This window comes from Nematolebias whitei, chromosome 9 (genome assembly GCF_014905685.2).
Source record: "Nematolebias whitei isolate Nwh7 chromosome 9, NemWhi1, whole genome shotgun sequence".
NCBI lineage: Eukaryota > Metazoa > Chordata > Actinopteri > Cyprinodontiformes > Rivulidae > Nematolebias > Nematolebias whitei.
This window is the reverse complement of record NC_056506.1, coordinates 35,846,964-35,862,284: the sequence shown is the minus strand read 5'-3', so window position 1 is coordinate 35,862,284 and position 15,321 is coordinate 35,846,964. Positions and strand designations below refer to the sequence as shown.

The following is a 15,321-nucleotide window of genomic DNA, read 5'->3' as shown; positions in this document are numbered from 1 at the left end:
ACCCCCCCCCCCCCCACACACACACACACACACACACACACACACACTGTTAAGTTTCGTTTTTGACGTGCTGCATGTTTCTTCACGTTTGCAGTTTAATAATAATAACTAATAGTTTAGTTTTTCCTGTGACTTATTTGCAGTATGATAAATGGTAGGAGCATAATATACGCTCCCAATGTTTTGTTGGTCTTTTTTTTTGGTAAATAATTACCCTTTTTTGAGGTTTAATTAATTTATTTAGTTTTGTATCTTGAGATCTATGACGTCATCAAATACTCGAGTTCTACTCGGGTTTTATTATGTTAATGTCGAGTTTAAAAATTATATACTCGTTCAACCCCTAACTACGACTTTATTCTCGTAATACTACGACTTTATTCTCGTAATACAACAACTTTATTCTCATTATACTATGACTTTATTATCGTAATACTATGACTTTATTCTCGTAATACTACGACTTTATTCTTGTAATACTACGGCTTTATTCTCGTTATACAATGACTTTATTCTCGTAATACTACGACTTTATTCTTGTAATACAAGGACTTTATTCTCATAATACAACAACATTATTTTCGTAATACAAGGACTTTATTCTCATAATACTAGGACTTTATTCTCGTAATACAACGACTTCATTCTCGTAATACTACGACTTTATTATTGTAATACTATGACTTTATTCTCGTAATTTTATGGCTTTTAATTATATATTTTTCTTAGTGTGGCCCTAAAGCTCCGTCGTACCATCTTGCTTTATTCATTCAACCTTTATTGATACGTGTTAGTCTTATTGAGTTATGAAAATTAATTTACAAGAGAGACCTGTTTTTTTTTTATTCCTTATCAAAAGTCAAAAGACAGAAGTGTTTTTAGAACATCTTCAGTTTCAGTTGTTGTTTTGGTGGGTTTAAGGTTACCAAGCAGACTTTTCCTCCTCTTTGGCCCCCTTTCTTCTTTTTTAAGCTCACACTGCTGAATGCAGGACTAGAAAGGGGCAGGGAGAAAGGGGGGTCACCATTGAGTTGTCCACCCACGCAAGGCCCCCTTCTGGTCACCTGCGTGGGTGTGGGCCGAAAGGAAAAGGCGAGGATGCGCACAGACACTCACAAAAAGTGAAGAAAAGAACAGGCTGCTTTCTAACCCTAAATGTCAAAAGTGGCAGAGCAGCTCCGAATAAAAGCATCTTTAATTAGCGAGAAACTTCCTCCTGGCTGCATAAAGGGGTATTGTGAGTATTCTTAAAAGCTCTTCACAACAGAGGGGAGTTTAAACAGCAAAGTGATTATAAAAATCATCTAAAAGCTGTTGGCTGTGGCGTGATATTATAGAAAAACCCCTTTGCTTATGATAATGAACATTGTTCTGCACTGCCAAGCCAGTGTGTCATGAACGGTAATGGGCTCGTCTGGGCTTTATTGAGAAGTTATGGCAAACTGCTTGATATATTTAATTATGTGAGGCCTGCAGATTCTGTCTTCACTGTTTCCTCCTACATGCCATCTGCCCTGTGTGTCCAGACTGTGGGTTACCGAAGTAGCTGCGGGTGTGTGTGGGGGGCGATGAGGCATTATTGTGGAGAAATCATAAGAAAACTTGCGATGTAACCATCTTTCCTTTGCTTTTTGCCATCAAACTGACACAGTATTGGCAACCTTTGACAGGAGTGCATAGCAGATGAGTAAAAGAGGGGAAGATGTGGAGTTAAAAGACCTTTGTGACATTAGAAAGCACCCAGAGGAGTTTTAGTCTGGCAGCGCCAACTCATGGCTAGCGGGGAGATTTCGGAGTATACGCCGAGGCAGAAGAGGTGAGGAGAACAAAGCGGAAGTGTGTTAGAAAGTGGAGTATTTTTAGGGTGCTGTGTTATCTGTGGAGACGGAAGGTTGTGCTGTATCACAGACGGGTCACATCGCTGAGGGGGAGGGAGGAACAGCACAGACTCTCCACCGAGACTGGAGATAAGAAGCAATGGAACAATGATTTCTCTTGCACATACACTCCTGTGCTCACAAAGGTGCACACATACACACTCGGTAACACACAAAACCACATCCACAGGAAGATACACTGCAGCTTGACTCTCCTGTGGCCTCTTATAGGCACAAAAAAAAGGAAAATGTGGTTGTGTTAAAAGATCGCATCAGAACAGAGTCTGAGCTGCAAAAGGCAACCTGGGTGTGTTTTTCCTCTGATGACTGACAGACACAAACCAACACCATCATAACATCTCTTCCCAGCTCTCTTTATCTCGCTCTGCCTATCTCCCCTCCATTGTTGTGCTCCTGAGATGTAAATGCCAGCAGAACAGATGGATGGAAGGAACATCTCATCGCTCTGACACCATGTTTATGCAATCACATGCAAACACGCCACACAAACACTCTGTCAACACACACGCTTCTACTGTACATGCTCCCAAGCAAGATGTTAACGGAGATTTCCACAAACGCTTAACATACGCACAACTTTATTTGAAGGGTTGGTGCACTGTGATGTAAACCTTCGTCTATCTCTTCCTTTTCTTATTCTGAGCACTCAGAAGTCAGGCGCACGTGCACTCACACGCAAGCTGAGTAATTTACCAGACTATAGCAGCTGTTACGGAGAAAACTGGGTAGCAACGGAACGCCTCTGACATGCTAATGACGCTTTGTCGACCAGAGGAGTTCAGCCACACAGGCGTGCGCCATGCAGATTCAGAAAGTCTGTTATCTGTCAGGTTTCTGAGATAATATCAGCGTGGTCCTGTGAATTTTAAATGGTTTTAGCTCCCAAAGCAATCTTCGGTGTGGGACTGCAAGCCAAATGAAAGCCTAGCTCGTTCCAGGAATATCTTTGGGAGCCTTTGAGGGAAGATCCTCTTTCAACACTCTATACCCCACTCCACACCGCCACCACCCACCCACCCGATCAGACTCTCATTGGCAACACGCTGCTCCTCATCTCTTTTCCATGCTTCTATTGTTCATCTCTCTCAGCCGCCCACACACCTACGGTCTCTCGGGCTTTTCTCTTTACACACGCAAATTTACACTTGGCTACTTTGTCTACACTTCGGTTTGATTCTTCCGGGCCTTTTGGCTTTCTTCTCCACTTTCAGACACCAGGAGATTTTAAACGTATGTAAATGTAAGACTGCATGTGCAAGTATAGTAACAAACCTATATTTGGTGCCGTTCAATACAGATGTGTGGGCAGCAACCATGTGGGGCCCTGAATAGAAGCAAAAAGTCGTCTGCATAAGATGTGTGTTTGTGTGGTGCAGGGATGAGGGCCAAACTTAAGGGTTTCAAGGTGGTGGGATCATTGTGGAAACCACCCCCATCTTCTTTGGAGAGCTGGGAATCTCTGGGGAGAGTGGGAAAAACATGGGCCATCATCAATCAAAACTTCGGTGACACAAATGACCAGAGACAACAAAGTGTTCTCCATCCAAGTCACTGTCACCTTCACACTAAAAGCCATGTCCCACCCACCTGCGCTGTCGACCCCCCATAGGCCCTCGCCGGACACCGAATGATGCCATTGGGTCGTTGGTCCCCAAAGCGAAATCGAGTTTCTCTCTTGGCTAATTGGGTCTTTGTGATTGCGCAGTCGATCGTGGCGTAGAGGGAGAATGAAACGTGAAAACAGTTTTATGGTGAATGGTGGCGCGGTGGTGGTGGTGGGGGGGTGTTGAAGCAGGGAGATCGCTTTTTTTTCCCGCCCTCTCAAAGTGCCAGATGCTCTTCCTGTGTTCATTATGATGCCTTACTGGGAGCTGAGATGGTTTCGGCGTAGCAACTGTGAAAACACAAAAGCAAGATGGAGACCGAGGGAGATGGAGTTGTGCACAAAGACGTACTTGCAAATGCTAGTGCACGAACACTCGCACATGCACCCACATATGCACTTGGTTGTTCACAACACTCTCCATGAAACTAGTCAAACTGACACAATTTGGTGCTGGAAATGGGTGGTTCACTTGTCGAAATGGATAAAAAAAATAGGACGCTAAGAAAAGTTTTTAACATGAAAAGTTTAGCAATTATATTCCAAAGTTTAAAACAAAGACTCTGTGCCATCTGTTTGACCTCCAAGTATGTGTCGTGGATGACTCTCAGCTACTACCACACCCAATTTTAGCTGAACATCTATAAAACAATTGAGTTGTAGCCATTTTTGTGCTTTTATTTTTCTCTTTCACTTTTTACTCACAAGTTTCCTTTAATCTTTTGTGTGTGGGGGGTTGAGAGAGAGAGTGCACATGCGGAGAGGGGTGGGGGGGGGGGGGGGGTCACACTTTGCTCCTAATGTTTATATAATTCAATTCAATTCAGTTTATTTATATAGTGCCAAATCACAACAAAGTTGTCTCAGGGCACTTTACAGGAACATTCACATACATAAAAGCCAATTAGTAAAGTTCTCTATGTAAAGAATCCAGCCTACAAGGTGAATCTTGGCTTCGTTGCAGTCTCCCATCCTGAGCAAGCACAGTGGCAACAGTGGAAAGGAAAAACTCCCTTTTTAACAGGAAGAAACCTCCAGCAGAACCAGGCTCAGGACAAGTGGCCATCTGCTTTGACCGGCTGGTTGAGAGGACAGGAAGGAGAGACAGACGAACATAGAATGGTAGGTCCAGGTCTGTAAGTAAAGACAGTAGTAGAGTGAAAATTGTGGTCAGTTTGTCCTCCAGCAGTCTAAGCCTATAGCAGCATAACTAAGGGACAGCTCAGGAAACCCAAGCCGACCCTAACTATAGGATTTAGCAAAAAGGAAAGTCTTAAGCCTAGTTTTAAAACTGGATAAGGTTTCAGCCTCACGTACAGAGATTGGAAGTTGGTTCCACAACAGAGGAGCCTGATAACTGAAGGATCTGCCTCCCATTCTGTTTTTGTAAATTCTAGGAACCACAAGTAAACCTGCAATCTGAGAGCGAAGTGGTCTGTTAGGAAAATATGGAACAATAAGATCTGTAATATAAGATGGAGCCAGGTTGTTGAGAGCTTTGTAGGTTAGAAGTAAGATTTTGAATTCTATTCTGAACTTGACAGGGAGCCAGTGGAGAGAAGCTAAAACTGGAGAAATATGATCTCTCCTACTAACTCCAGTTAAGACTCTGGCAGCAGCATTTTAGATCAACTGAAGACGTTTTAAAGACGTATTTGGACATCCAGATGATAAACCATTGCAATAGTCCAGTCTAGACGTGACAAATGCATGAACCAGTTTTTCTGCATGATTTTTAGGTAAGATGTTTCTATATAAGTTCTGTAAGCTGCAATCGCCATCTTGAAACTTATTCGCTTGTCTTGCATGACAACTTTTTATTCAAAGAGTTTATGTCGATGAGGACCCTCAGCTACTACCACATCAAAGTTTGCTTAATAGCTGTAAAAATGACAGAGTTATATCCATATTTGCTGTTTTGTGGTTGCTTGTCTCTGGCAGTCATTTTTGAGTTGATTCAGAATTTAAGCAGTTGTAGATGTAGGCCTACATTCAATGATCGCTATCTAAGAGTTTTATTAAATTATGTTTATTTGTTCAAGAAATAGTTTGATAACAGACAAACACAAAGATACCTACCTCTCATGGAAGCATTAAATCACATTTTAGGCTCTGCCACCATTAAGCGTAACGGTTATCCAGAACCCTTATGGGGGCAGAGTGTCAGATCATGGACACGTTGTTTGTTCGTCCCCGCAGGCCTCCAGACAAGGCCATTTGCTCTGCAACTGTTTGTTTACCCCTTTTTGTTTATTAAAAAATGAGTCGGCTCGTCTTTTTTAATTATGCCCATATGGGTTTTAAAACATTAGCAAGTGCAGCTGACAGATGGTTGGAGACTGTCTGAAGCTCCTTACTCTCATCATTAGCACCAAACACCTAACAGCCTGGAAACTCTCCCTCCCCCCCACCCCCAACACCATCCACCCATCAACAGGTGGCGCTGCAGTCACACTCTTCACTGTGGACTCATCCTCAGGACAAAGAACCAAACTCAGCCCATGACATATTCATGTTTTTGAAATTATGCGACTTCCTCCCCCTCTTTCTTTTGTAAAGCGTGGTTGTTTATGAAACCCCCCCCCCCCCTCCCCTTTAGGTTATCATCACCGAAATGCCACTTCTGATGCGCAACAATGTTCACTGTGGATTAAATCTGGAGTCAGCTGCAGCTATCAGAATTTCTTGTTCCTTTTTATATTTGCACTTTATATCTTTGAAGGTTAAAGTCGCGTAACTTTCCAAATTTTTTGTGTCATTCAATCACCAAAGTTCTGTTAGATCAATTATAACAATAAAAATAGTGAGGATGAAGATGAAGATGAGGACTGAGAGGAGCCACAGTGCTGTGCGTCGTTAGCTCCATGTCATTTACCATTAAGGGAAGCTTCTGAGTGGAGACCGCCCCAGTCTCTCCTGGTTTCACTCTCTCTCTCTCTCTCACACACACACACACACACAAGCATTCACGCACACGCACGCACTTTTCCCACCGGGATGGAGGCGCTTCAGCCTGCGTTCAGAGCCAACGGAGAAGTCGCACGCGTCCGCACGGCACACATGGCTGCGAGCTGGTGGCGAACCTTTTCTACGTCCGTCTGGATCATATCGCTCGTTTCAAGCGCGAGGACAAGGATCTATCCCCCCAATGAAGGTAAGGAAGTTAGGATGGGGGGGGGGATGGGGGGGGGGTGTCTCAGGTTCCAGTCAGCTGCGCGCGCTCCGGGGCGCATCCGAGGATGGTGAGGAGCGACAATTACGAGGGGAAGAAGTGAGATTTATGAACATGTTCTGATATTTCTGGCTTCTGGTGGAGTTCAACACTCTGGTGTGCGCTGTCTAAGTTCCTTTGTGTTGTAAATACTGCGCATTCTTCCAAGCTTCAGTTGAAAACGTTAAAAAAAAAAGATGTACTTGCTTTGTGCAATAACAAAAGTTATTAATTATAAGCAACGTATTTGTGTTTAATATCTTGTAAAAGAAAAGTTGCAAAGTAAAGCAGTTATTCTTCCAAATGGAAGGTCTTCCATGAACTTTTTTTTTTATTAGCCGAGTTTGACTGTTTGTTCCTAAAACCTCTTGTATTTGTGAATATGTGTGATTTTAGTGACCCTGCTGGATACCAGGACAGTGCCAGGAGAGCTGAAATGGGCAGCCAGTCCCTCAGAGGGAGGGGTGAGTGGGAGCTTTATTTTTTATTTATTAAAAAAAATACAGATACACTGTTTACAACCTGCTCTCTCCTTTCAAAACACAATCTCTGCCTCATGCACACAAACACACACATCACACACACGCTTGGTTCTCTTCCCACAGCTTTTGCAATGTGCTGTTGTTCTCCAAGCCTAAGTGCTAATATGAGATTGCTGGCGTTGCGTTTGGCACAAGCAAAAGCACAAACCAGCTTGATGGTGGGTGTCATTTTTTAGGGATTTGTACTACCGCACACTTGCCAGAATAAATCCTGGAGATATTTGTTTTATATTTTATTACATCCAGCTTATTTTATACTTTTTTTTTTTTGGTCAGTGTGATGAGGCAGCAACACATCCGCCATCTTTCTCTTCCTGAACCACTTTGTTGGTTTAGGAGTTCTCGGTGAACTTGACTTTTGCCAAGCTCTCGTTCTATCACATGCAGCTTGATTGACGGGGTCCTGGTCTTCACGTACTGAGCTTTAGATCACCCCCCCCCCCACACACACACACACACACACACACAGACAAAAAAAAAAAAAACTCAATTTCTGTATGGTCAAATGCAAAGCTTTCTTCCCCTTGACAGCTGTGATTGTTGTTTCCAAAGGAAGTTTTAAAGGAGGCATCATACTCCATGTCTTCTTCCACACACTGCACAACAACACACACTGGACAAGAACACTCTGATAATATCTCAATAATTACCGTTAATTTACATTAAAGCTGAAATCACGACTTTAGAAGGTTAAAATCTTTTTAATGTTTACTGCAGTGCAGACTCTTCCTGCAGGTCTGGTAAAAATTTACATCACTGTTAATTTATCAGCTTGTCGGCAATAGGCCTGCATGGACCGCTGACAAAATATCGATCAGGCCTGGGATACAGGCAAATCACCACCCCCCCCCCCCCCCCCACCACCGTCCCACTCACTCAGTCTGCCACTCCTGGCCTAACTCTTTCTTCTCTCTCTGGACACGCTGGATTTAGTGTGTATACAGCTCTCAGTCGTAAGGAGAGAGCAGATTATTATTCAGTGGCAATAAAAAGCCAATTTGGAGCTGAGAGGCTCTGCGGTCATTTGAAGGGTCACAATACAAGGCAAATAATCAGCCCTATTGAGATGGATGGTGCAGCGGAGGTTGGGCCTAAATGCCCCTGCAGAAGCCTTGAACTCCCAACAAACAGGAACTACTGCCCACTGCAGAATATTGATGCACCGTGGATGTTGTCCTGTGACAGCAGTGAGTTAGAGGAAGCACACCAGCATCTGAACCTGGTTTACATCATCTGTGAGGACAGAGAGTCTCAGGTGGCCAGTTTCACTTCATCTGAGCACAAAGTGGAAAAACAATCTAACACAGCTTCATTGCACAGACAGGGGTTGCTTTCTTGATGATTTTATTTTTTTGTAAAAAATGACCAAATTCCCTGCAGCTGCCCAGCAGGGATCCTGCTTCTCTTGGTGTTTTCAAGTGTTTGGATCTTATCTGACTCTTGAGTTTTCCTAACCTTTTATATAAAAGGTCAACAAGGCTGTTACATGATAACTAACTTTAAATTTTACTTTCATGATTAAGAAGAAGCTTTAATAACAGAAGTGTTCTGTGGAAAGGGTAGGAATTATTATCTTATCTGTTCTAGATAACCCATTGAGATAGGTCCTGTTCATACCTGTCACTTTATTCTACCTTGGGTGATTCAATAGCAGGTGGACAGTGCTGTGTGAAGTTCAAAGTCAAAGTTTCTGTATTTGTCGTTCGCACCATAAATGTGGTAGAATGAAATTGTGTACACAGGGTCCCAGTTACATCCAACAAAAGTATAAATTGTAAAAGTAAAACAGCAATAAGATCTAAGATATCCACTCACAAATATGCTAAATTAAGAATACAAGAAGCACTTAATAGTACAAAAAAGATACACACACAGCGTCGTCCCACAGTGGGCTGTCAGCGAACAACAATTAGGACATCAACAGGTATGCAGGTGTTTCTGTAAAAATACACACATTCAATACAATACAACTTTATTTGTGAAGCACTTTTAAAACAACACCGTTGGCCAAAATGCTAACATTTTCTGACATTTCAAATGTATCACTTTGACACTAACACAATTCATCACCATTTGCCTTTCATTTTTGTAGCACTATCTTTTAGTAAATTAACTTAGTTAGTTAGTTAAAACCCCACTTCAGCAGGTCTGAATGAACCCATAACCATGGGTTATGAATAACGGTTACTTTGAAGATGACTTTCATGTTGTTTGCCTAAAAGGGAATGAGCATGAATTCATTTGTGACATATTGTACACGTAAGATGTTCCCTGTACTGGTGTGGTGACATATATGTGTTCGCAGTGGGAGGAGGTGAGCATCATGGATGAGAAGAACATCCCCATCAGGACCTACCAGGTGTGTAACGTCCTCGAACCCAGTCAGAACAACTGGCTGCGGACAGACTGGATCCCTCGGTCCGGTGCTCAGCGGGTTTACGTTGAAGTCAAGTTTACTTTGAGAGACTGCAACAGCCTGCCGGGCGTCACCGGCACCTGCAAGGTACACAGAACATAACCAACAATGACGATTTTTGATAACGGTTGAATCTTTTCCCAACATTCATCATTGGTTAATCTGCAGACTTTTGTTCGAGAACCTTTTAAATGTATGACTCCTGCTGATTACTCAGTTCTGACTCTGACTGACTTGGTGTCTTATTAAGACAACAGATGAGCGCTGCTGCTCATGAACTGATGCCTCGGCTCCTCTTTTTTCCAACGCAATCTGTGTCTTGTAGGAAACATTCAATCTGTACTATCACGAGTCAAACGAAGACAGAGAGAGCTACATCAAAGAGAGCAGCTTCAATAAGGTGGACACGGTGGCAGCAGACGAGAGTTTCACCCAGGTAACGTTAAACATCTGAGTCAGGCTTTCAGTTCTTTATCCTCCCACGTCCTCTCATTTTAATTTGCTGCCATGTGGAAAATAAAACCTTTTGGCACTTACCGCTAATTTTCTGACTTGGTTTACAAGCACTTTTATCTTGAATGTCTGTTTTGCTGTCCTAGGACTATTGGCAGGGTGCTTTTGCTTAGCCGTTGCTAGTGTCAAGTGATTTAAGTGTTGTGAGCATCGAAGCTTTTTTTACCTTTGAAATCAATACAGAGTTAATCTGAACGAGAGCAAAGTGCTGGAAATGGGAACATCAGTCATGGCTCAAATGAAACTCCCACAAACGTACAAATTGGATTAATAAGAACAGACACATTTTCCTGCACAGTACAATTAAAGTAACCCAGTTCTCTTCCCACTCAGGTGGATGTCGGAGACCGCATCATGAAACTGAACACAGAGGTGCGAGATGTTCGAGTCACAACGCGGAAGGGCTTCTACTTGGCCTTTCAGGATGTTGGCGCCTGCATCGCTTTGGTTTCTGTTCGAGTTTTCTACAAAACTTGCCCGCTCACCGTACGGAACTTGGCAACTTTTCCCGACACGGTCACTGGCGCGGATACGTCCTCATTAGTTGAAGTGAGAGGTTCATGTGTCAACCAGTCAGAAGAAAGAGAGGAGCCTAAAATGTACTGCGGTGCTGATGGAGAGTGGTTGGTTCCTATTGGTGGATGTTTCTGCAAACCGGGACATGAAGAGAAGGGAGGCGCATGTAAAGGTAAGTAGATGCTGAAGTGCACAGAAAGTTTCTTTTGTTTTAACAAAAACTCATTGATAACTTCTTGACATTGTGACTCAGTCATTGTGGGTTCTTTATGTCAGCACTTGAAACTCCCATATCGCCATCAATAACAATCAGTGACTGTGAGGCTCACAGGCTGGGAAATACAGTGATTTGCTGTGTGCAATGATCTAAAATCTATTTTATTATTCCCAAAACATTACTCAGTTTTAATATATTTCAAATAATACATATAGAAATCCTGCTGTAAATGAGCTGCAGCTGCTGCTAATAATGATGAAGTGGAACATTGTATTTCAACAAAAGTAGTTTATGCCGACTCGGGACCCGAAAATCCCGGGTTTGATCCCCCAACATTCCCACTGTGGTGTCTCTGAGCAGGACACCTAATCCCTAATTGCTTCCCGGACACTTACATAGCTGCCCACTGCTCCACCTGGATGTATCTCAGGTGCGATGGGTTTAATGCAGAAAACTAATTCCGCCATTGTATGGGAACATGCAATGATGACAACACATAGCACTTCTCATTATTAAATTAAAACCAGCTCTTTCAAAGATAAGGAACAACTTTGTAAATAAAAACGTGATTTTTGCGCATTAACTTAACTTTACGAGAAAAGGGTTGTAAGCTCGTCATTCAGGTTTGTCATCTGGACAGGTTTATTTAAGTGAAAAACGTTTTGTCCCCCATCTAGAGGACTTCCTCAGTCTACGGCCTGCCAACCAGATCTGTCGGTAGCCTTCACTGCTGTGTCTCAAACCAACCTCCTGTTAGAATCTCAAAAGTAGCTGTTAACACATGCAAAACAATCAATCATCATGTACAACAACCAAATGTTTTAGGCCAGATGGCCAACTTGCTACTCACAGAAATGAGGACAACCAAGGCCAAAATGGTTCAGAAAAAGTGTTGTAAGCTCAATCATCCAGGTAGACAACAACAAAAAGGTTAAATTATGTCATATGGACCAGGTTTTTTTTTAAGTGAGAAATGTTTTGGCCCCCATCCAGAGGACTCCCTCAGTCTATGGCCTTCCAACCAGATAGCCAACCCAGGTAAATTCTAACAAGAGGTTGGCTTGATACACAACAATGAAGGCCACTTATGGAGCAGATCTGGTTGGCAGGCCGTAGACTGAGGAAGTCCTCTGGCTGAGGTATGAAACATTTCTCACTTAAAGAAACTGGTCCAGATGACACGATTGAACCTTTTTTGTTTTTACAAGAAAAGGCGTGATTTTTTGTGGTAAATATAAAAAATGATACTGTCCAACATGGCTTTGGGGGAAGTGGTGGCACAGAGGCTATAGGTGGGTCTGTGATCGGAAGGTTGCCAGTTCAACTCCCCAGACCGACAACATCAATATGTGGGTGGGAAAGATAAAATTCCTACACCTGCCTCCACCCTCGTTTGCCCCACTCTGGGCCCTTGAGCAGGCCCCTAACGTCCACCATCTAATCCCCCAGTCGTCCTAGAAGGCAGCTCTCTGCTCCACACAGAGGGCTGTAGTAGCTCGGTGGTCTGTGGTTGCATCAGGAAGGGTGTCCAGCGTAAAAACAATCGCCAAGTCTTTGTGCAAGTTAGTTTGCTGTGGCAACCCCTGAAGAAGGGAGCAAGAAGAAAAAAGAAGAATCAATATACAGGTATATGCATACTATCCCACATGTAGAGTTGCATTTGGGCCCAAAAAATCTGATCTGACCCGGCCCCAGCCCATAGCCATCATGTCTGAACCCCACCTGACCCAATGATTTAACAGTAATTACAGGTCAGAACCCGAAAAAACCCTAGACGTTTTTAATTAAGCTTTCACTGCTTATATAGTTAATAACAGTTGGGGGACGTGTGCGGCTGAATAAAAGGGGCAGAAGGTCGGAGCTGTGGGGGGTGTTTGTCCTTTTATGGTCATCAAAGTGCATTAAATCCCTGCTTCTGCCTGCATTCTGCATTATTCACACACAGACCCTGCTCCGACATGTCTGCTTTTGGCTCTCACGTGCTTGGGTCGTCGGCCGCACGCGTTCGCTGAGTGCAGTGGCTGAATGTCCATTTGGGCGATGGATCGCTTCCTGGCAGTAGCTTATACCGTTAGTCCCATCTGAAGCTTAACTGAACTGTATTTTACCTCTTTCAAGTCCGGTCAGCTCGCGGTGAAATGGCCAAGTGTGGCTGGTGAATGTATGGCAAGCCATGTTGCTGTATATTTAAATTGCAGCTGATCCGCTGACGCAATCAAAAGCCTGACACCAACCCGACCTGCCCATCCAGCACATTATCATGGTCCAGCCCAAATTCAGGTCGGGACGGGCTTTGGGCTCAGGTTAGAAATGGTAGCTCTACCCACATGACTGCACTTAAATGAAAAACATAAGCACAGGACAAAATTGTGAAAGAGATACAACTGGTGTGTTGTCAGGTTAATACATATCTGTTTACCAGTAGAGCTCAATCTTTATGAGGTTTTTATTGACCCATGCCACCTTGTAGAAAGCAGGACGGCTAAAAGATGACGCTCATTTTTGTTTTCGGCTCCTTCGTGTGTGATTGACTAAAGTTGAAATTCAATTAGCATTAATGTACAAAGCTGCCATTTTTGAAAATCACCATTTCTAAACCAAACAAAGAAAATACATTGCACACTTATTTTGTAAACAGGTTTGTGGATGTAGGAAGAAATCTCAAAAATCCAAACTCCCAAACGCTGTTGATCTTACAATTGTCATATCAAACATATCAAAGTAGCGTATAGATTTTCACGACATGTATAACAGCACTGTGCATGTTAATGGGCTTTATAGGCTCCTAACTGTCAATCATTTTCAAAAAATAGTAAATAATCAGCTAACCGATCGGTTTACCTCTGTTTACAGATATTTCTGCAGCTGAGTGATTGAGACATAAAGTTTCATGGTTTTTTCACTGGTTACTTGGCAACTTTATGTGGCACGATCAAAAATGTTCCTCGTCAAGAAATAACGTGTTGCTCACACCTCATTTGCAGAACACATTCATGAGTTGATAATGAGTGAGCTCTGGAGCTGGATTTTCTTTCTGTTGGGAATCTTTTTTCCAGTTTGGACCTTCTGAACCACAACTGGTTTGTTTTCAGATCGTTATCAGTTAGACACTTATAAGTTGAACTGTGAGCTGCAGTGACATAATTACCCAGCTGGTCAAAAACTTGTTCTGAACTTTATTGTGACAAACATCCAAGCTGTTCGCACCTCTCGCCAACATACTCGTGGCATGGAGGAGATGTAATATTTGGAAGTGGTGGTTGCGATAGTCAAGGCTTTTAGATGTGTGTGTGTATGTGTGTGACAATGTGGGGTGCATGAGGCCAACAGACAGAGTGGAGACACTTTTACGGCACAGCTCTCTCCCGCTATTCAGCCTCACATGCAACAGACACAAATGTGTTCACTCCAACATGCACATACACAGATGGACAGGGACCAATAGAGAGATGAGGGTGGACGACTTGCTGATCTACACCCTCAGCTTTATATATGAGGCCTATCCCAGCAGGCTAATTGTATAACAAACAGACCCATAACTCAAAAGAGAACAGAGGATTTGCTTAGAGAGGGAAAGGCAAAGCGATGGATATAAAAAGAGGGATGCAGCACGGTGCCAGTTGGCAATAAAGCGAGGAGGAAGAACTTAGCATTTACTTCTATGCGATGGGAAAAAACAAAGCCAAACTTTTCTGTGTGACTAATGTTCTCTGGAACCTCCACCCTGCCTGCCCTATTTGTTCTTGCTGAAAAGAGGAGGAGGTTTTTGGGGTCGTCCCTGAGGTCTGAAAGATGTTGCTAGATTTAGGAGATCCCCTTGACTCAGTTGACCATCCAGCAGATGTGAAGTGCCATCTATCTATCTGCTGCTGCCGTCTCATTCTCCTGCTCCCTGTCAGAATGTTGGCTGGGAGCAGCTGCGTCAGTATAAATCCGTCAAAGTCTGGATGAATCAGGGAAATCTCTGACGCTGCAGTGGGAGATAGTTATCTGAATGTTTCTCAGTTTAAAGTTTGCTGAGAGAAAGAAAGACGGACACACAACCAGGATAGAATGAAAATAATCTATTGTAAAAATAATACACCACCTCCATGTGTCCCTGTCCTCTCTGCTGATGTTGGAGGTGGTGGTTTGGAGTTGCTGAGGCAAGCTGAAAGATCAGGGGACCAAAGATCCGGTCCCCTGGCATAGAGTAATATTGTACTTTGTATATGCTGTTCAGGGCAGGAGTGTTGTGGTCAGTCATACATCCGGGAAATTAAACAGCCTCTCGCCAAAAGGATGGTCCAGCACAGAAGATCAACATCATCAGGTTCTGCGGTCTCATCTGCAGGCCAGCGGTCATTCTTTCAGAGATGAAGATGTTCACATCCTTAATAGAGAAGAACGATGGTTTGAGAGAGGC

At 43.2% G+C, this 15,321-nt stretch overlaps 1 protein-coding gene across 1 annotated transcript in view; it reads left to right on the top strand.

Moving 5' to 3' along the window:
- Window positions 1–6,455: 6,455 nt before the first annotated feature.
- The window catches only part of LOC119415150 (ephrin type-A receptor 4-A), a 37,392-nt gene continuing 28,526 nt past the window's right edge, over window positions 6,456–15,321 (top strand). The window contains exons 1-5 of the mRNA XM_037682298.1: window positions 6,456–6,655; window positions 7,109–7,176; window positions 9,560–9,757; window positions 9,996–10,106; window positions 10,517–10,871. Of these exons, the coding sequence (XP_037538226.1) occupies window positions 6,499–6,655; window positions 7,109–7,176; window positions 9,560–9,757; window positions 9,996–10,106; window positions 10,517–10,871 (889 nt within the window). The 5' untranslated portion in view covers window positions 6,456–6,498. The remainder of the gene's footprint in view (window positions 6,656–7,108; window positions 7,177–9,559; window positions 9,758–9,995; window positions 10,107–10,516; window positions 10,872–15,321) is intronic.